Here is a 23,246-nt window from a genome sequence, read left to right as displayed (position 1 = left end):
CCAAAGGCTTCCCAAAGCATTTAAAATAAATCATCCTGGTAAACAAAGCCTCGAGACATTTGTGTGTCTACCTCTCCTGGTATACCTCATGCCTCTCTAGCCATAATGCATGGCATAAAATTATTCACTCTTCCATTTATATTTGCAACCACTCTCCCTCTCCCTTCCTGTACTCCATTCATCCCACTTCTTTGACTTCTGTGTCCTCTTTGCTAGACCAACTCCTGACACACATTTTGGGTACTAGCTCATCCCTTTCCTCATGGAACCTTTCCTGATCCTTTAAGGCTTACTTACCATGCTCTGGGCATGCATTGCTCTCTAGGATTATAGAATCAGACACACCTTAACCCAATCAACTACTTCCACTAAGTAGTGAACCCCTCAAGGGCAGGAATCATCTATAGTTCAATCACCTTTTTCCAACACCTAGAATCAAGCATGACACACAGCTGGCACCAAATAGATATTCACTGAATAACTGACATGAATGGAACTATCTGGAAATTTCTTTTTGGTAGTGTCTGGGCAAATACTGTGAAAGTACATTGCTTGTCTACATGTGCTGAAGTCAAAGCTTAAAGACAATATGAATGATAAACTTGATGTCACAAATCAGTAGTGTTCTACCTGACTACATTCAGCTTTCAAGAATAGTAAATATCAATGGTCTTTTTGACTTAATAAAATTTCATGCTGTACTAATGCTAGCCATATAATTCTGCATTTTTGTATAAATAATGCTGATTAAGATGCTTTCTAGACTATTATGCCCTACTGCTAAACAATCCATATCCCAAGTAGCTAGAAGTTATTCCTCACTCTTGTTACCAATAAAAAAAACCTCAGCTGCAGACACATATATGGATTTCTGATCACAGAGCCCACAACTGACAAAGCCCTAAGGTCTTTGATCTCAGCAGCAAAATAATGGCTTTTACTTAAAATCTAATTAGTTTTCCGATAACAGGTGTTGGCGAGGATGTGGAGGAAAAGGAACATTCATACACTGCTGGTGGGAATGCAAGCTAGTGCAACCACTCTGGAAAACAATATGGAGGCTTCTTTAAAAAAACTAAACATAGATCTGCCATATGATCCAGCAATCCCACTCCTAGGGATACACCCAAAGGAATGTGACTCAAGTTACTCCAGAGGCACCTGCACACCCATGTTTATTGCAGTGCTATTCACAATAGCCAAGTTATGGAAACAGCCAAGATGCCCCGCTACTGACAAATGGATTAAGAAAATGTGACATTTATACATAATGGAATTTTACTTAGCTATGAAGAAGAATGAAATCCTATCATTCGCAAGTAAATGGATGGAACTGGAGAACATCATCCTGAGCGAGGTTAGCCAGTCTCAGAAGACCAAAAATTGTATGTTCTCCTTCATATGCGGACTTTGATCTAGGGCAAATGGAGCGATGTTGTTGGACTTGGGTCACATGCTAAGGGAAGAACACATACGGGAGGAATGGGGAAAGGTAGGAAACCCAAAACTTGAAAGAGTTTGATGTCCCCACTGCAGAGGAGCTAATACAGTAACGTTAAAGCGACAGAGGTCAATATGGGAAGGTGACTGGGAAGTAGTGAAGAGGTCAGGTAGAGATGAATCAATTCGGGTTGTAATACACTTGTTCATGGAAGAAATGCTAGGAATCTCTCTGTATAGCTATCCTTATCTCAACTAGCAAACATGCTATGTCTTTCTTATTATTGCTTATGTCTTCTCTTCAACAAAATTGGAGAAAAGGGCAGAACAGGTTCTGCCTGGAAGCAAGGAGGGGGGAGAGAGAGGGGGTGGGAGGCAGGGGGGAGAAATGACCCAAACAATGTACGCATATATGAATAAAGAAAAAAAATCTAATGAGTTTTATTCATTTAAAAAGAGTATCTTCAGGTTTTGTCACAATTTGGCATTGAAACAAGTATATTACTAATGAGCCTATTTATCTCTTCATATATTTCTTCCTATCAGGAAATCCCCTTCTTAATGCATAGAAAATGGTATTTTTCACATTTCTGCTTAAAAATTGGAATCAGTAAGATTCTCCCTGAAGTAAGAGTGTCATAAATCAGCATATGTATGGACCAGCCATGTAACTGAGGTGATTCACTCCTCTAGGAATACACAAGTTCTTTCAGTTCTCTAAGTTGGCCATGTTCTTGCTCATCTTCCAGTCTTTATGTGTACTGTTCCCACGTCCTGAGACAGGTTTCTTCCTCCTCATCAACTGGCAAACTCTTACTCATGCCTAGGTGCCAGATTACTGATCCCTCTACTACTTCCCACCAACCACCTCAAATCCCTTTCCTATTTTTTCTGGAGCATCCCTAGTTCTCTGTCCTTCCCAGCCAGGGCAGTGCTTTCTTGCCTAATTCCCCTACTGTCAGCTCCTGAAGCACATGAACAGGGACTCACTGCCTCACCCATGTTTCTCCAGTGCCTGGCATGAGCCTGCCATATGGTTATTGCTCTTTGAATGAATGAAGTCCAGATTCTCAGACATGTGTCTCTAAAGCAGTGTCTATCACCTGAAAATAAATGTATCTGCATGCTTTGTGCCCACCCAAGGGAAAGAGAATATATTAAATATTATTAGGACTTTTTAAAAACCAGAGAACACTTTGGGAGATATCTATTTTTGGAAACTTATAAAGATGCTGGAATGGGTTCAGAAGAAGGCAGGAAGGAAGAAAATCAGGCTTAGGAGCCAATACATGGAGTGGGAAATCTGTGCCCTGATACAAATCCATCACTCACAGTGCTAGCTGTACAATCTAAAGCCACACACAGTTCTTATACACACAAAACTACCTTCAGAGATGGCAAGAAGGAAAGAAAATGCTGAGTGAAAACATTACAGAAACTTTCCTGAATCAAACCTAAAACCCAGACTTGTTTAGCTCTTCAATGCCACAAGTATTCAACAAATGTTTCTTCCACTCTCCACAAATGATTAAGGAAAACTTTATTGTCACATACTTAAATCTAATTTGTGTACCTGAACATAAGCCATGTCTCACACATGAAAGAAGCAGATACAAACAAATAAAAATGTCAAATTGTTCCAAGATTAACTAGGAAGTAATTTTCCCCAAATGACAAAATGAGTCAATTTTATTCATACAAGCATTTATATATTTCATTTGCTTTATGGGTCAGACTTTGCCATAGGTATTGAGTATCCAGAGATGAATGACAGGGTCTCTGAGTGCAACAGGTTTATAGGATAGTACACAGGAAGGTACAACCTGCTCCAAATGTAGGCATGGAGGTAATCACAGAGGAAGTACAATATGTCTACAAAAAGCACTACACAAAAAGAAATATAAACAAGCTAGGTGTAGTGGTGCACATCTATATTTCTAGCACTTGGGAGGCAGTGGCAGAAAGATCACAAGTTCAAAGTCAGCTTGGGTGAAGTAGCAAGACCCTGTTTCAAAAACCACAAATAAATAAATGGATAAATAAGCATAAGCAAATAATAAACCTAACAGGACCTACAAAAAATCCAATTTCTCTTCTCAAACTCTCAAATTTGCAGGTTATTTGGATTAACATCTCAATACTCTGGGACACTTACAATTTGCATTGTTCCTTCAATTTATTCACCATGTTATCTTGATAACCTATAACCTAAACCAAAGACTGAAACAAATCAAGAATGACAATTTTACCCATCAATTAAAAAAAGATCTACACTCAAGCTCTTATTTACAATAGCCAAAAGGTAGAAGTCAACCAATTATGCATCAGTGGATAGATGGATAAAAGAAAATATGGCATACACACACACATTGATGGAATATTATCCAACCTTCAAAAGGATAGACAGAAATTCTGACACAGGATACAACATGGAAGGACTTCAAGGACATTTTTCTAAGTGAAATAAACCAGTCACAAAACAAGAAATTCTATGTCGCTCCACTTACATGAGGTATCTAAATCAGCCAAACCCATAGAAACGGAAAGTACAATGATGGTTGCCACGGACTGGGGAAGGGGAAATGGTAAAAACTTTAATGGCTATAGAGTCACAGATTCACAAGATAAGAGAGCTCTCAATAGATGCAGAAAAAGCCTTTGACAAAATTCAACATCCTTTCATGATAAAAGCCCTGAAGAAACTAGGAATACAAGAAACATATCCCAACATAATAAAGGCTATATAGAATAAACTTATAGTCAAGAGCATGTTAAATGAGGAAAAACTGCAACCATTTCCTCTAAAGGTGGGAATAAGACAGTAGGGTCTACGCTCTTCACTGTCATTCAACATAGTGCCTGAATTCTTAGCCAGAACAATGAAGCAAGAGAAAGAAATTAAAGGGATACATTTAGGAAAGGAAGAAGTCAAATTATCCTTATTTGCAGTTGATTTGATCCTCTACTTAAAGAACTATGAATAAGCCATCCATAAACTCTTAGATATGATAAACATTTCCAGCAAAGTAACAGGATACAAAATCACCATGACTGAAATTAGATCCCTTACCTCCTACCCTACATAAAAATCAATTCAAAATGTATCAAAGATGTTAATATAACACCTAAAACTTTGAAAGTACTTTAGTAAAACACTTGAAGATACAGGCATGGGCAACAACTTTCTTAACAGGGTTCCAATTGCTCAGGAAATATGAGCAATAATTGACAAATAGGATTGATTAAATTAAAAGGCTTCTGCACAGTGAAGGAAATGATCACCAGAATCAAGAGACAACCTACAGGATGAGAGAAAATCTATGCCAGCTGTTAATTGGATACAAGATTATTTTTCCAGAATTCATAAAAAGCTCTAAAAATTAAACACCCAAACCTCAAATAACCGAAATATAAATAGGCAAATGAATGAAACAGTTCTCAAAAGAAGTACAAATAGGCAATAAATACATGAAGAAATGTTCAAGATCCTTAACCATAAAGGAAAGGCAAATCAAAACTTTAAGAGTCCAATTCACTCTAGTCAGAACCAAAAGCAATCTACATGTTCAACACAATTCTCATCAAAATTCCAATGACATTCATCACAGAGATTGAAAAATCAACCCTAAAGTCCACTCAGAAACACAGAAGTCCACAATTAGCCAAGGCAATACTGAACAAAAAGAGTAATGTTGGAGGTGTCACAATACCCAACATTTTTGTTGCTATAACAATAAAAACAGCATGGTAATAGAGCAAAACAGACATGAAGATCAGTAGAACAAAATAGAGGACCTGGATATGAATCCACACAGCTATGCCCACCTAATTTTTGACAAAGGCACCAAAAACATACAATGGAGAAGACAACCTCTTCAACAAATGTTGCTGGGAAAACTGGATATCTGCCTGCAGAATACTGAAACTAGATCACATGTACAAGTATCAACTCAAAGTGGATTAAGGACCTTAATATAAGACCTTAAACCTTGAAGCTAGTACAGGAAAGAGCAGGGAATACACTGGAAGCACTAGGCATAGGCAATGACTTCCTCACTAGAACTCAAGTAGCTCAGCAACTAAGAAAAAGGATTGACAAATTAGCTACATGAAATTCAAAAGCTTCTGAACAATAAAGGAAATGGTTTCTAAATTGAAGAAGCCACCCAAAGAACTGGAGAAAATCTTTGCCAGCTATACATTGAACAGAATGATAACCAGAATATACAAAATCTAAACTCCCCCAAAAAACCAATGACCCAATGAAGAAATGAATAACTGAACTGAACAGAGCCTTTTCAAAGGAAAAAATTGAAATGGCTAAAAAACACATGAAAAAATGCTTACCATCCCTTGGCCATAAAGGAAATGCAAATCAAAGCCACATTAAGATTCCACCTTACTCCTGTTAGAACATCATCAAGAACACCAAAGACAACAAATGTTGGTGAGGATGTGGGGAAAAGGAAACCGTCATACACTGCTGGTGGAAATGTAAGCTAGTACAACCACTATGGAAAACAGTATGGAGGCTTCTTAAAAAACTAAAAACAGACCTGCCATACGATCCACCAATACCACTCTTAGGGATATACCCAAAGGACTGTGAGTTGGTTTACAACAAAAGCACCTGTATACCCATGCTTATTGCAGCACTATTCTCAATAGTTAAGCTACAGAAACAGCCAAGATGTCCCACTGCTATTGCTTTGTAACATAGTTTGAAGTCAGGTATTGTGATACCTCCAGCATTGCTCTTTTTGCTGAGTATGTTTATACATAATATATGTAAATATAAGTATATATGCATATAATATATATGTATATACATAAATATATATATATAAAGAATAATGAAATTATGTACTGTGCAGAAAAATGAATGGAACTGGAGATCATATTGAGTGAGAGAAAACAAGCTTGAAAAATGAGTGTGAAACAAGGACTGTTTGGGAAAGGAAACCAGGGAGAAGAGTAAAGAAGAGTAAAGGAGAGGATGTCCATCCTTTGTCTTAGTTGCTTACTTTAGATGCATATATGAAAATAGAAAAATGAACCACATTAAAATAGGCCAAAATGAGAGTAGGGATCAGGAATATAGAGGGGGTGAATTGAAGCAAGGTATATTATTTGCATGTATGAGAATGTCACAGTGAGACCCCACTGTACAATTAATGTACACCAATAAAGAAAAAGAGAATTCTGGAGATAGATTGTTGGTTGCACAACAACGCAAAGGTACTCAACACTACTGAAATTCACATTTAAAAATTTAAAATGACAAATTTTGTTGCACATATTTTACCACAATTGAAAACAAAAATAATAAGGGCTGGTAGAGTGGCCCAAGTAACAGAGTGCCTGCCTAGCATGTGTGAGGCCCTAAGTTCAAATCCCAGCACCACCAAAAATAAGTGTTAATGCTGGGCCCTGGTGGCTCACACCTGTAATCCTAGCTACTCAGGAGGCACAGATCAGAAGGATAGCAGTTCAAAGTCCAACCTAGGCAAATATTTCATGAAACCCTATCTCAAAAACCCCCATTCTCCCATGGCTGGCAGAATGGCTCAAATGGTAAGAGTCCTGCCTACCAAGTGTGAGGCCCTGAGTTCAAACCCCAGTGCCATCAAAACAAAATAATAAAAAATAAATAAAATTTTAAAGAAATATCATGCTACAATGCCACTTGGTATACAGTCATGAAGTTCTACTCCAAGAAGATTATGGTTGGGTTTACAAAGGCCCCAAATATGTAACTTGTGTAAAAATAATGTACTCCCCTTAATGAAGGTGTCTCACCTAACACATAATTAAGAAAAAAAAAAGAAATGCAGTGCTTTGGTTCTTTTAATCATGGGTAAGTACAATGGTATGGGAAGGGATGAACATACTTTTAAAAATGGTTCCTAGTTTTGTAGGGGAAAAACAGTACAAGCAATCTTATTTAGGTCACAGCAGTTACTGTAAACATCCCAAGGAAAGCTTATTAATAACAGCCACCCACAAAGGACCTGGTTTCAACCATCGAATGTCATGGAGTCAAGGGGAGAAAGTTGAGGAAGAATTCTTCTGGATTGTAGAAATTAGAATATTAGCAACTTCTTGTATTTTAACTTGTATTTAGAAATATCAAGGACAGCCAATGTTTTAAATAAGGAATTTTGACTACATAGTGTCCGAAGGGCCTTCTGGATCTAAATCATAAGAATTGGTTGCTTGCTTGATAAAATGAAAAAAAAAATCAGAAAAGCATGCTAAATATTTATACCCATCTTTGATTCTACTATCAGTAAAGAAGGACACCTGCCTCAATCTCTCAGTGTATCAATGTGGAAATGCACTGAGCTAGGCTCCTGCTACTCCCTTCTTTTTGACCGTGGGCCTCTCTGAAGCCTAATTCATCTTCTCTGACATGGAAAGGTTGGACTGAATAGGTGCCTTCTAGATACTATAATCTGTAATTAAGAACCTTGGGAGCAAGGTGGTCATGGCTGTAGAACAATGTGAATGTGCTTAATGTCACAGAACTGTACACTTAACAAACCATAAATTTTATGTTGTATATTTTACCGTTATTAAAATTAAAAGTAAGGCTGAAGCAAGAACATTGGGAGTTCAAGGCCAGCGTGGGCTATACAGTGAGACCCTGTCTCAAAAAAACCCAAAGTAATTAAAAATTTAAAAAAAGAAACTTGGAAGCAAAAACAGAAACTCTAAGCAACAGCTCATAATTAGAATGGCTAGAAACTCAAATGTTTACACAAGAGACCTCTAGGTTTGACTTTTATTTCTTTATTTTTAATCAAGTAGTCCTTGGTCCCTAAAGAAACATTCAGGTGCATTAGAGATAATGTTATTAAAAGAAAAACTTTTTATAAAATGATAACTCTTTCAATAGTGTAACTGCCTTCCCATTTACCATTTCAGTCCAATTTGTATACATAAGGTCTCAATTCACTGAGTCTAACTTTTGTGCACTCTGTTCAGGATAGATGTATTCTGGACAAAATCTCACTCTCAGCTGAGCAACTATTCTCGTTTCTTCCAGCCAGCCATGTAAACTAAGCAACTCAACTCTGGCTCAAAGGTAAGGAAACAAGTTTATTATCTTCTACTATGTTTTCCAGATCCTAGGGAGATGCCTCTGTACTAAAAATCAATACAAGATTTTTCAAGGTATTCAGTTTTGTCACTTATTTGGAGACAATGGCCTCAGAAGAGAAGATGAACTGCCTTCCTTCCTTTTCCTCCTTTTTTTTGTGCATGCTGCCCTTTAAAGGCATGCTCTTTGTGTCATAAATTCAAAGGTTGCTTTTATGTCCAGTGCAGTGGAGGGAGAAAGCTGGGTGGGTGTTTTTTAAATGATTAAATCTGTCAAAGTCCCAAAGGCTCTTGTGATACAAATTAGGTCATCCTATACAGCCTGAACCCCCGATTCCACAAGAGAAATAAAAACCATTTATAACTCAAAGTAACTAGCAGTAATAGGTCAATGCACTTGATTGGTCATGAACCAATTACAGCAGACACTGCTTGGTGCCTGGAGAATGAGAAAAGGTAAGGATGCATCTAGGCCCGAATCCTCACTCTTCAGGCCTCATCTCCTCCCAGCTACCAGATACAAGCAGGAATAGTGATATCTAAGAAGGGAAATTTCCATGCCCATCCCACTTGATCCTGCTCTGAACTAGCGAGAGACATCTCAGAAGTTCCACTCTCACCCTCTTACTCCATCATATTAAGATCCATTGAAATTCAAGCTCACAGAACTGTCAAAATATTTGGTCATCGACCTTTTTCATCGTAATAGCTATGCTGGGATTTGCCAGCTCTGAATAACATCCCCAAATCTCCCTCCCTGCCCTGCCTTTCCTTGGAAGGACAAAGGTTTTGAAATTCTCTTCTACCTCCACTTTCTCCTAAAGAAGGGGCAGACAAGAGGAAGAATGGAGGTGAAATTAGCAGTAAGAAAGAAAAGAAAGGCAAAAAGGGAGAAAGGAAGCATCCAAACAGCTAATTCAATCCATTTAGAAACTGAGGAGCCAAAATACAGTTGACAATGACATTGGACCTTTATTCCATGGCTACCTCATGTAACATTTTGCAGCATTTGGGGTGGCTGACCCTTTAAGAATCTTTGTGAAAAGCTATGGACCCTGCTCACCAGCAAAATTCATGTTTACACACAATTTCCAAGGGCAGTGTGATTGTTTCTAGGATAAAGCTTCCCCAACTTGCCTGAAGGTAAGAATCCTGTGGACACTTGTTTACATTTCAGACTTCCCAGTTCTCAAAGTTTTCATTCAGTATGTCAGGGGGGAGACAGTGGGTTTTATGTTGTTGTTGTTTTTAAACAAACTCCAGAAGTAATCATTTAACTTCCAGACAAGCTGAAGTAACAGTGCTCAGACGCAGTGGGTCTCTAAACCAGCTGTGCATGAGAACCACTTGAGGAACGTTATTTTAAAATATGGCTTCCTAAGCTTCCCACTCAGAGCTAGTGAATCAAATACTCATGATGGGGGACATAGGTGGTGGGAGATGATGCTGACGTCCAAGCAGGTTCAGCAACCACTGTTTCAGTGGTCCCTGGACCGCACATTAACTACCAGTGTTTGACTCCTTCCAGGTTGTCTCCTTGAAAGTTTGGCCTGGACAGGCCCCAATGGCTATGATGAACACCAGGTCAGTCAGTCCTGGACATGCTATCAAGACAAAGCAGAGTGCTTCATGCACTGAAAGTTTGGGTCCCAGAAGTAAACTTGCAAAACAGCTCCATGAAGGCAAGGGATGGTTATCTGTTCTGCTCACTGCAGTATTCTTGGTGTCTAAAGCAGAAGCTGGCATATAGAAGTTCAATAAATACTTATTGAGTAAATCAATGGATTAATTAATTAAAACATGAATTAGTAAAATTGAAATCCCTTACATTGGGGTTTGACTGTCAGACAGAAGTACAAATCTGTACATTTGTATCTATTGCCCATAAGTCCTCTAACAAGAATCCTCTAGCTTGAATAATCAATATGAAAATCACTACTCTTTTAGTAACATTATCAATACCATCATTGACCAAATTCTGTGTAGTATTTTTAATTTGGTGCTTTCCATATATTATCCCACTCACTCTATAACAGGGCTACCTTGAAATTAGGACTTTTAAATTTCCGTTTTCAGACCCAGCTCCCTAAAGGAAATACCATGTAGAGAGCAGAGACAACCTCTCTCCAGAATGCTTGCCCTTGCCCCAGCACCAGGAGGTTCAAAAAGAACCCAAAGAGCCAGAATTACAACTCTTATGACTTATCTCCCAGCTCAATTCACTTGGACCCACAGCTGAACCTATATATGCATAATCCCTACTTTTTGTTACTGCTATGGGGAAGACAGAGACAAATAGAATGGCTCTCTCCCCAGTTTTAGCTAAAACTAAATAAATCTCTTTTTTCCATTTTATATATTTTATAGCATTTTCTCTTTTTTTACAGCACTGGGGTTTGAACTCAGGGCCTTCCCCTTGAGCCATTGCACCAGCTATATATATATACACATTTGTGATATTTTTTTTAAGATAGGGTCTATTTGCCCAGGCTGGCTTCAAAACATGCTCCTCCTAATCTCTGCCTCCTCAGTGGCTAGGATTACAAGCATGAACCACAGGCACCAGGCTGCATTTTCTTTCGAAGCGAGTAGTAGTCCAACCTAGAACCAGGCCTTATGGCCAAAGACTCTGCTAACAGATCCTTAAAATAATCATGTGAGATAAAGACAACTATCTCAATTTTGGAGTAACCAGGGCTTAGAAAGTTTATTTACCTAAAATCACTCAGGAATTAAGTAAGAGAAACTTGGCTGTGAACCCAAGACTCTAAAATTTGTGTTTTTGACTGTGGAAGACAGTCCATTGTAAAGCAGTAATTAATTACATCCCAAAGTAAATTAGCAACACTTAATCCAGCTGGACTGTTGCTGCCCTCCTAAGGGCTTTGGGTATACAGTTTTAAAGGCATTTCAAGAAACCTAGGAAGAATGTTGAGCGCTGTCATTAGGTGACACATTCATTGAGCACCTGCTTTGTGAGAAGGACTCCTGAGCAGATTACAATCTAGTAGGGTAGAAAAGACATACTCTGGTGAAAATTTAGCATGAGATATAGCAGAGGTAGCTCATGGATACTAACAGATGGGTGATCCAGAGGCCAAGAGCAGGGAACAAGCAGCTGTAAGCAGCTCTTTTTTCAGAGGACAAAAGACTTCCAGGAGGATGAAGGTTAAGCTTGGACTTGAAGGGTCATAAAGTGTAGAAATAATGAAGGGAATTCAGATCAAGAATGGTGACAGATGGAACAGAAAAGTCAGTTTGAAAATAATCAATATGCAATATCTTTTTTATATTATTTGTATTATCATATCATTAATATAACTGTCTATTGCAGAACCATCAGAAAATATAAACAAAAACTATAAATGTCTAAGCCAACCACCCAAAGATTCCTTCTGGTGAGTGTGTGTGTGTGCGTGTGTAGCTGGGGATGGAATCCAGGGCATGGCATATGTTAGGCAAGCACTCTACCACTGAGGTACATTCTTCTAAGTCTTACTAGAAGCATATTTGTTGTGCATTTATTCTACATCCCTTGCTCTTTGCATGTATTCTTACAGGATTTAGTCTAAGCACATTTGTTGTGTATTTATTTGAACACATGCAAGGTTGTCTATATTTCATTCTGAATGTATAGATTTGTACATGCATATACATATCCCCATGTATGTACTTTATAGTGTTTGTGCAGTCTAGTGAGAAGGATGTCATGGAGGTGCAGAAAATCCTTCCAGATCCACAGGCACAAAATCACCTTCTGTCCTTTGTCATACCCAAGTCCATATGCAGTACACAGAATAAATTGATGGTGCAAATTAATGACAGAATAACATTCCAACATGTCATTGAGATAAAAACTGTAGATTATGGTATATTCTGCATGATTCCACAAACATACTTAAAGATAAATATCCATGTCAGGAAAAAAAAAAAGACTGGAAGGAAATGCTCAAAAAGTTAATCCGGGACTAAAGGCTTAGGTAATGTTTTCTTCTCTGGGCTTTTATGATGTTCCAAATTGTCCTTGGTGAACATGCACTATTTTGTAATCTCAAAATGCAAAGCAATGAAACACAAGCAACATAAAAGCGCACAAATTCAAAACAGCCGTGAGCATTCTGCTCAAGATGCATCCTTGCTTTTGGAACAGCTAAAACCGAATTAGCATTAACCAGAAGATATGGAATGCAAAGCTCTTGTGTTAGCCAAACCAGGACTTCTAGGCACAGACCAGAATCCTGGCCTTCCCTATTTGTCTCTGAGGACCCCAGCGGGTTGATCAGGTGTATAGAGATCAAGAACCTTGAGGGGCGGGGCCCGGCCGCCACCCTGCTGCGGTGGCTGCCACCATTTTAATGCTTAATGTGGCCTCCCACCAGCTGCAAAGCGCCCTGGGCTAGACCATAAGACCTTAGATCTGCACGGGAGCTCCTGACTCTAACTCCCTGCTGCGGGCGGCCGCCTGCACCGCCGCCGAGCTCTTGGCCTGTCACAGCTCTCTTTGTGGCGCCTCAAAGCCAGGCGACCGCGCCGTGGGCATCCGGCATCGGGGGCAATTGGCCAAAGCCCTTTGCTGACCGCCACCACCCGGAAGGAGCTTTGTCATGCCTGGCACCACGCAGCTCCTCTCCAAGTTTCACCTTCGGTGACACAACTTTTCCGTGTTTCTTTTTTAAGCAGCTGCCACATCACGAGGCTAATGAGCACACTGAGGTTTGTAATAAACTCGCCTGCCAGATACATGACGGCTGAGGGAGGCTGGTTGACCACACCATACAGTGCGCCAGCCAGCCTGGTTTCCAGAGACTTGGCAAACAAATGCTCCCTGGAATGGGAGTATCTAAGGAGCACCCTACCCGTTTCCAGGAGAATGGCTCCCTTTGTTCCCCGCAGCTAGAAAAACCAGCACAAATCTAAGAGCTCTTGGAAGCCTTAATGTTCCATAAACCCCCCAAGGGGACAGGCAGGCATATACACTGAGAATGAAAGGCAAAATAAGCAGGTCAATTCTCAATACTTTCAAAGTCATGGTTGAAAGAAGATTCTGAAAATATCTATGGGCATATTTAAGAACTGCACTCAGCCTGCTTTCTTTAGGTTGTTTACTTCTACTTTTAACAGCAAGATAAATATTTTAAGAACTCGAGATGTTTACTGATGCTTACTTCCAGAGGAGTTGAAATGCTACCTACATTTTGGGGAGGGATTCGTAGAGAACTGAGTTTTACGTTTATTATTAAACTTACCTATAACCACGCAATAGCCCCCGTCACTGTTAATTACGGCTGGTAAACACAGGATCTTGCAGCACAGACAAACATTACAGGATTCCTAACTTTGAAAACTGTAATTAATATGCTCCTTCAAGGCGGGTGCCTCTGTTAACAAGATGTATTTTTGGAAATATTATCTAACTGAAGGCAGCATAAATAGTATAAAAAATAAAGCTCACAATTTCTTATTTTTCCATTTAAAATTAGTTATATAATAAGTAGTGAAAAGTTCCTTTTATGGAACTATATTTTACCATGGGGGAGACTTCTTTCACTGAAGTTAATACAGCTATCGAGGGAGAAAATCCAGAAATGAGAATCCTTCAATTATCCCAGCACCCCCATTGGAAACCCATTCAGTTAATGAAAACCACTGACATCTGTTGACAAGAAAAGGAGGAAGGGAAAAAAGGAGACACAGAGATGGAGAAGTGGGTAGGGTTGAGAAAGGAAATGAAACATATGATTCTGATGAAAGACAGATCGAAAAGCATATGCCATGTAATGAAAAATAAAATAAAATAAACAAGTTGAGTTTTACTTAACAGCAAATTAAGAGGAAGTGTAATGTTGAGAACACAGGTGAACAAGCTCCCAGATACAGTTCTGGGAGAACAAAGAGGACCCTTGCTTTCAAACTGACAAATGATTAAATCTTGAAAGCCACGGTCACATAGACAATACCCTATAGCAAGGCAAGGGAATGGGCAAGTGAGGTGAACTACACATTGGGTAGTGAACCGTTAGCAAGTCCAAGGCCAAGGGAGAAGGAAAAGGCACTCTTATGATATGACTGGGTTTCTTTCATCTCTGTATGCCAAGGCCCAGCACACTACCCTAAATAAAAGTCACTCAAAACTATTCAGACAACATTTGTTCAGCTGAACAAAGACCACAGCATATATGGGGACACTCTTCCTAACTTCATCTATGCTGGTGAGTGGAATTTTATCTTTGAGCAAACCTGGATTTGAAAGAAACTGCCCAGGTCCTCTAAGAAGGAAGTATGATGTAGTGGTTAGGAGGTGAATTTGTAGGCAAACAGATCTGACTAAAATCCCAGTTCTACCATCTTGCTGAGTGACCTGAGGATGATCTCTGTCTCTGAGACTCATTTTTTTATCTCTCAAATGGGAAGAATAGGATGTGTACCTATCATTCACAAATTGTTATAAAGATTTCATGTCAAACCCCTGGCATATAGTCAGTGTTCAGAAAATACTATTATCTTTAGGACCCTGATCAAAATTACTTCCCCAACTTACAGAGGTGTTAGAAAGTCAACCCTGATGATTAATTCATTCGGGTTAAAGTTCTGCCTCTGGTAGTCCTTACTTACAATATGAATCACAAAATAAGCCCCCAAGAGGCACCAACAGAGTCCATCACTACCTTCTGACAACAAACAGGAAGTGAACATAGCACAGAATCAACGGCTTTGGTTTTGAGATAGAATCTCACTGTGTAGCCCAAGCTGGCCTAGTCCTTGTGATTTTCCTGCCTCCAGCTCCTAATACCAGTATTATAGTCATGTACCACCACACCAGAAAGGAGAAATAACTTTTGATGGGTGCATGGCATATGCATTCCACAATCATTTATTGATTACTACAACAACAAGTACTCTGCTAGGAATCTGCAACCCAATTGTATGGTTTGACTTCATACAAACCATACAATATCTCTGGGCCTCAATTTTCTCATCTCTAAGTTCAGTGTATACTAATAGCTGCTACAGTTGGCTGTCATGAGAATTAAATGAGATGCAGATAAATCAATGTATGTCTAATAAATGCTAAATGTTCTATAGTTGAGAAGATAAGACAATAATGACAGCAATATTCGTTGTTATCAAATGATGAATAAAATATGCTGCTGACTGAAAATAATTCTCTACCTTGCCTAGGTCATTCAATAACTACTTCTTATCCTCTAACCAGGTACAGAACTGCCTTAGTACCCTAGCATGGGACAGAGTGGGGATTTTCCATGAAACCAGAGGACAAGGAGAAGGGGTTGCAACAGGAGAAGGAAACATGTTGAAAGGCCAGGATGTCTAGGTGTCAGAAACCAAAGAGTGCATACTTCATGATTCTATTTATGTGAAATTCAATAGCAGGCAAAACTAACAGGTGATAATAGAAATCGAAATAGTAGTTTGCCTTTGAAGGGGGAATAACTAGACAGGAGCAAGAGAAAACTTTCTAGGGTAACAATATTCTATAACTTAACATTGGTGCAAATGACATGGGTGTAAACATTTGTCAAAATTTAGCAAGAGGAGTACTTCAGAGCTTGCTTGTTACTGCAGATAAGAATTAGTTACAAAAAACAGAAATGGAATCTGTACTGTTTCTTTTAATTAACTCTTTTCTGGGCAATCAGAGTGACTCAAGTGTTAGTGCCTGCCTAACAAGTAGAGGGCCCTGAATTCAACCCCCTACTACCACCAAAATAAACAAATAAATAAATATATAGCTGTTTTTTAATTCGGCTCAGACCAGATCTACCTTTCACCAGAAAATTTCTTTCTTCCTAGGTACTACTGACAGAACTCAGAAAGAAAAACAGACATTCACAACTAGGAATTCCTTTGAGCCAAATAGTGATTGTCCAAACCAAATCTAATATCTCTGCAAGAAAGCCAAGCAAGTGAATCAACTCAAGCCATACTTATATCAACCAAAGTTAGTTCAACAGAAGCTAAGAGTACTGCCAGATTTGAAAGAATCAGCAAGAACAACTGCTACCCTCTGCCCCTTGCCTGTGGGAAGGTCATTAGCCGGTAACACTAATACCATTTCCATTTGAAAATTAATGCTGAAAGTAATTTCAAAGGGCAGGGAAATGAGAACTGCTTTGCAATATTCTAAACATATAGTAATTGCAATTTAGGCTTAATGTTTATTACAACCCAAACCTCTGAAAAAACAGTCCTTCACATTTCAATAATACCCCCAAAATCAACAATTTATCACTTTTTAAACATAACACCACTCCACTTTCACAGTTAATACCCTAGAAAACACTGCTCTAGAGAAAAATATGGCCATCCAATTCAGAGAACTTGGACCTGAGAGCTGGATTTGCGGTCATAATGACTATTATAAATTATTCCACTTTCTTTAGTAAATAAACCCCTAATAAGTGTTGCATCAAGATATGACATTCAGCTATGTGTGGTGGTACACATCTATAATCTCAGCACTAGAGAGATACAGGCAAGAGGATAGCAAGCCAGCCTGGTCTACACAACAAGTTCAAGGCCAGTTTCTAATCCTGCCTAACAAGACTCTGTCTCAAAAAAAAAAAATGACATTCAACAAAGTGAGAAAAATGCCATGTTAAAAATGGCACATATGAATAAAATAAAAATAAAAATTAAATTAAATTAAAAAATCAGAGCTAGCCGTGGGATAAGCCACTCTCTTGAAGAGGGTGAAGGGGTGGGTTGAAAAAAAGAAAAAAAGTGAGAAATAAGATTTGGCTGAATTTGTCGAATCAGTACATCCCAAATAGATAACCTACATTTCAGGTTGACGAAGACTAAGCTGAACCACGTTATATGGGACAATGTTTCTGAAATCCCCTTCTCATCTTGTGCTGATGAATCCTAGTGATGGGTCTTCCGCATAGGGAAATGTAAATCAGTGCTGGAGTGAGGCTCAAGTGGGAGGAGCTGGCCTAGCAAGTGGGAAGCCCTGAGTTCAAATCCTAGTACTGCCCTTTCCTGAAAATATACAGAAAATGAGTTGTGCAGATGTTTGCATTCTGTACTAATTGTTAAAACCATACCATGTGCCTAATCTTAACATCTGAAAGATGTTAAGCTTAACACAGTAGTAGACATATAGGATCGCCTCCACCCATCATACTTTAATTTCTGTGTTTCTTCTGCCTCAAATTGTTTAATCTTGGCAATTATTTTCTATTCCTTTCAAATTTGTCAACCCCAAAAAACATAAGCCATAATGAAGCAGACACTAGGAAAGCCTTTTTATTGGATCTATTTGAAGAGCTACAACACATTCCAGTTGTTCTTTGTGAATTGTAATTCCCAGAATGAGAAGGTGATTTGGACATAAAACAGCACAGCTGCAAAGAGACCTGAAACTAATAGTTTCATCATCCTACTCATGCCTCACAAACGAGCTCTTCAGTTTACCACCCAAACCCTGATTCCAGTTCTCTTCCCAGGCCAGCCGGTGTTCAAGGCCACCGTACAGCTATGTCCCTGCTATGCACATGCACCTCACTCCCTTCCTTTACCCCATAGCTCTCATTCTGCTTCTTATTTACGCCCTAATCCAATGCCCCATTTCCTCTCCACATCACCAGCAGTGCAACCTTTTTAATGACTTGAACTGTACCCCAAACAGACTTACAGGAAACAGTTCTAACATAGGGAGAAGACATAGTGTCCCTGTCTCAGACCTTAACCTGCTCCCTCTTCTAGCTTCAGCCACTGTCAAAAAAGAAGCCACACCCCTCCAAAAAAATAATGCAGAAGATCTGGGAACATTGTGCAGTGGTCTTCTCCATCTACCCAACGTACACACTAACATTTCTGATTAGAGATGACAGAGCTCCACCACTTCCTGAGGGTGTGATCACAACCGTCAGTACAGAACATACTGCATGGGTTATGACAGCTGTCCATAAAACCACGGGTCCATGATAACAAGATGAAAAAACAAGTCCATGCATGAGTAATAGAAAGATTGTGATTGTAACTTTTAAATAAAAGGTCACCAACGTCATGATTTCTTGTTGGTAAAATACCTCTAAACACCTGCTTTTCCTGGCCCAAGCCTGAGATTAAGCCACCAAAACCAAGATGATCATTGGGAATGGTATTTAGGACCGAAGTCTTGATATGTGGATGTCTGACCACAATGCCTTGTCCTTCTTGGGTAAGGTAGAAAGGCTACTGGAAAAGGTCAGGAAGTGAACAGAAAATGAGCTGTGGCATAAATGCATGTGAGCACCATGTTACATTACAGCAGCAGCTGTGCAAGTGGCTGGCTTCTTGGACTATGCATGAAATGTGTCCTCTATTATGCAGCAGCCAGCATGAGCCCAGCCCTAACACAAGTGCTCTCACCAAGAGATCTCACAGCCCACACTGCCTTAAAACTTGCCTGGATGTGGTGGCTGTGGGGTTAAACACAAAGGAAAGTGTTGAAAAAACATACCCAATTTCCATGTAGCTACAAACACCACATAAATGACATATTTGGCATCAAGAACTGGCTAGCACTTTCACTTGATCCACAAAAGATTTGGTTTTATCTGTAACACGCTACAAGTTTTCCAAAATCACAAGAATATGGTTGCAGTATGCCAGACACAGCCTTCACTGAGTGCATTTCTCATACAGGGCCACTGAAAAGATCTTAAGTGACAAGTCAGAGAAGAGTGAGTTAAAGCTAAGTGAATATGTGTTTGAACAAACAAGTGGTATATGTTCTCTTCTTACCTTAAATCAAAATAAATCTGCAGGTTCAAGAACTGCATGAGCATGGGCTAAGGATGCAGTGGTTAAGTGTTTGCCTAAGATGCACAAGGCTCTGAGTTTAATCCCCAAAACAGCAAAAAGAAAAAGAAAAAAAACTGCATGACCCACCTGACAATTTTAAAGTTTATGCAAAGCATAAATTAATGCACAAAAGGTGACTGGCTGGCACAAAGACCTTTTAAATAGTTTAAAACAGAATCAAGTTCCCCATTCTGCCCTCCAAAGACAACAATCCATCCTATCTGTCTACCTTATTGGAAAGGTTATCAAAAAGGTCATTGTTTGTTATTGGCCTTGACTTCAACAAGTTGAAGAAAATTTCATTTAAAAAGCCAATCAGCAGTTTATATGCTCTCAAAGCCTTATTTCTTTTTTGTTTGTTTGTTTGTTTGTTTGTTTGAGACAGGGTCTTGCTATATTGCCAGGTTGGCCTTGGATTCACTGTGTAGCCCAGCCTGCCCTCAAACTCTCCATCCTATCACCTCAACCTCCTGAGTGCTAGGGTTACCACCACTCCCAGACAAAGCCATATTTCATTCAGCAGTGCAAAGTAATTTACTGGTTACTCAGTACTTGTGCTTTAGAAACTCTAGAAACATGCTACTCTGTGATAATCCATGTAGTGATGATAGGCTGAAGGAATGAGACCAAACTGACAGGGTGGGAGGTTGAATTTAAATGATCAGAAGTCTCTGAAAACACATGAAATTCATGCAAGCTGTTACTAAATTATTTGACTTGATTCAATCATTTGTCAAAATTAAACGTGTGTATATTTGAAGGATCTATTGAATATTTGATCCTAAATCTTGGCATGTTACAAAGAACATGCCAATGAGTAACTTAGCTTAAAAACTCAAATATGACCAATATGTAAGAAATTTGTAAATAACTAAACTTCTTTAAGAATATAGTCAATATAAATAAACTTTATTAGCTAAAAGTGATGAAGAGACCTGATATCTTTTATCTCTAACATAGTGTATAAAAATTAGTCATGTGAGTTTTTTCATATACTTGAAAGGAGAAAATACTAACGACTGTATTAAACATTCACTGTTTTGAAACTGCTCTAAATTCAATAACTAACAGGCTCTTTAACAGGCAGATGATTTCCTCAGGAAAGTAAACTCCCTTCTTAAAAGTTGCCTTACGAAATTAATTTCTTCCAATTACAACCACAATTCTAAGTGCTAATTATACAATTCCTACAGCGAGGTATGCGGTTTCAATGTGGTGAGTCAACATAAAAGGAAATGTCATGACATATGCCTAAAAAAATTTCATTATTGAGTTACAGAAACCTGTCCTAGTGTTTCCAGACTTGTTAATCCAAATTTCATTTCTAAAACAGCAAATCATTTTCTGTGAAAGAATGTGGATGCAGGATCCCTTAAACGTAGCCTGAAATAAACCTTAGGAAACCATCTGATGGAAATCAGGAGCCAAAGTTCCAGAAACAGACTTGAAATCCCCCCAGGTTCAGAAGAGGAATGATGTGCCTAGATCAATGAGGTGCTAAATCTTCAGTTGCATCCACCTCTCTGGGCCCTTGGTGGAAAACAAAAACCCCTTCTGGGGAGTGAGAAGTGTAGTTGTGGGTGTCATTCATTAGAGCACACATCTAGCATGTAAGGCCCTGGGATGGATCTTCCTGAAATGCAAAATAATTAAATAAAAATTCTTAACACCCTGAACTCATTTGCCTTTATCATACAAAGGCATCTTTGAGACTTTCTACAATTAGGAAAGCCCTGGAAATGTAGAGTAGCAGTTCTACTTTCAGAACTTACTGGTGTAATTAATTTGTATTGTCTCTAATCGCCAGCAGGTCTGAGTGGATTCAAGGGCCTTGAGTTCTAGGCTGGAGCCAGGCCAGGGGCATTACTGATCCTTAGGACAAGAGATCTAACCGTCCACAAACTTGCAGAGCCAGTCCTCAACCACTTTGCCTAGCTGGAAGAGAAATGGCTCTATTTAGAAATAAGGATAAAGGCCCTGAGCTGAAGACTTTGACAACTTTCCGCGGGGGAGGGCTGGTGCTGCCCTAGAATCTCCCGGGAAAGAAAGCTGAGAGAATGGTAGAGGTGATGAGGAGATGAGAAAAGGGAATAGGGAAAGGAGTGGGAGGAAAGGAGGCCCCGGGATTCAGGGAGGAATTGAGTCCCCCATGAACAAAACCTGGGGTTCAGTCCGTTGCAAACCCACTTCTGCAGCACGGATTCCGAGTGGGTCGCTGCGGATCGGTGCACACTGGGCCCTCAGGGTCAGTCTGGTCCACTCTAGTGTCTGCTGTGGCCATTCGGGACTCTTGAACCTAAGACACCTGCCTTTCCCACTGCCCTTCCACACCCCCTCTCTGTGCCTCTCTCCTTACCCTGGTCTCCAAGGCACCAGCCTCCAGTTTACATTTCGGAGCTAAGTCTGGTCCCTCAGCAAGGCAATCGCTAGCAGTGGCGGGGGTGAGGGGTGCCCCTTCCTTTTCCTGAGTTCTCCCCAGCCTGAGCCCGGCTCTGCTGCGCCTCCCTAACCCGCCGGTGGGAGGCCCCAGGCCGAGAAGCGCACTCGGGGGAACCAGCGACCAGGCGCCCAGGTCCAGGAGCTGAACCCCAGCGAGCTAAGGGAGGGGACTGCTCCCTTCCGCGGAGGCCCACTCTCGCTAAGCACTAGTGGCAAGGGGACTACAGCCTTTGTTCTCCCGGGGCTTGGCGAGGCTGTGCTGGCAGGCGCAGCGCGGGCGGCGCCGGGGCACCGGGATTGCTCACTTTTGCACGCGGCTTGTAGAAGGGTGCAAGCTCTTGCCTTCCTGGTTGGTGGGAAGCGTCTGGAGTTGGGGAGTAAGGGGTCTGAGGGGCAAAGGAGCGCAGGGGGAGGGGTTCTGCGTCTTGGCCAGGCTCTTTGTTTGCACTGGGGGCAGGGAGAGGGGGTTGACGGTCGGTTTGAGCTTGGTTTCTGAGAGCGGGGCAAAATCCGGAGTATGTCACCTTGTTGCACCCGCGCAGCACGCATATGCACACTCGCGCACACGCACACACAGGCACTCGCACAGACAGGCGGCCAGCCGGTAGCAGGCAGCGCGGTTACCGGAGCTCCTGGCTGCAGCAGCTTGGTCTGCCCGCAGGGCCATCACTGTGGGTTCAGAGGGGGAGTGGAGGAAGCTGGAGGCACTCGAGGGGCGACAATTTCGCGAAGAAGGAGGGAAAGTGGGGCAAACCCAGACTCCCTTAGCTGCCCCGGGTGCCCCTTTCTCGCCCGGGGTCGCAGAGGTCATGGGCAGCTTAGGCTCCTGGAGGGAAACCAGGAGCCACCTGAGGGCGGCGCGCACGCAAGGGGGCGAGGGCAACCAAGCAAAGGGAAGCAGGCGGACTCCACGGCGGGCTTACCCTTGGAAGCATCTTTCTCCTCTTTGGGCTTGGTCACCTTTCCACTCATAGATCCCAGCTTGCTTGACAAGGTTCGCCCAGGAGACGGAAGTCCTCGCCGAGCGGGCTGGACTTGGGAGAGTGCTTAGGGCGGCAAGTCGCGACCGCGAGCCCTCCTCAGTGTGGCTCTGAGCGGAATCCGCTTTTCCCCACCGCTGCCGCCGCCGCTGCCTGCGAGAGAGTGGGGAGGAAAGGAAAGGGGTGAAGGAGGAGCCGCCGCCGCAAGCCCGATCGGCTGGCCGCGCTCAAGAAGTGAAGAGACAAAGCGGTGCGGCGCAGCCTCCGCGCCCCTCTTCTCCTGCCCTCCCGCGGAGATCCACGCTCGCAAACCTCGGGGCGCCCAAGAGGCGCGGCCGGGACTCCCCGGCTTCGCCGCCGGCCTCCCCGGGCTCTGCGCTGGCCGCGCCGGGAGTTGCCTGGGTGGCTTGCCCGCGCACTGGCGGGCTGCTTTCCCCCGCCTCTCCCAATCTGCAGCGGGCCGCCAACTCAATC

At 41.1% G+C, this 23,246-nt stretch overlaps 1 protein-coding gene across 4 annotated transcripts in view; it reads right to left on the bottom strand.

The window, feature by feature from the left end:
* Positions 1-23,246, bottom strand: part of Fgf13 (fibroblast growth factor 13) — a 539,487-nt gene that overhangs the window by 490,863 nt on the left and 25,378 nt on the right. For all 4 annotated transcript variants that reach the window (XM_074062388.1, XM_074062386.1, XM_074062390.1 and 1 more), the window contains exon 2: positions 22,716-22,925. In XM_074062388.1, the coding sequence (XP_073918489.1) occupies positions 22,716-22,764 (49 nt within the window). In that variant the 5' untranslated portion in view covers positions 22,765-22,925. The remainder of the gene's footprint in view (positions 1-22,715; positions 22,926-23,246) is intronic.

The sequence above is a fragment of the Castor canadensis genome, chromosome X, assembly GCF_047511655.1.
Source record: "Castor canadensis chromosome X, mCasCan1.hap1v2, whole genome shotgun sequence".
Classification (NCBI taxonomy): Eukaryota; Metazoa; Chordata; class Mammalia; order Rodentia; family Castoridae; genus Castor; species Castor canadensis.
Note: the sequence above shows the minus strand (reverse complement) of the source record. Positions and strands in the feature narration are given on the sequence as shown.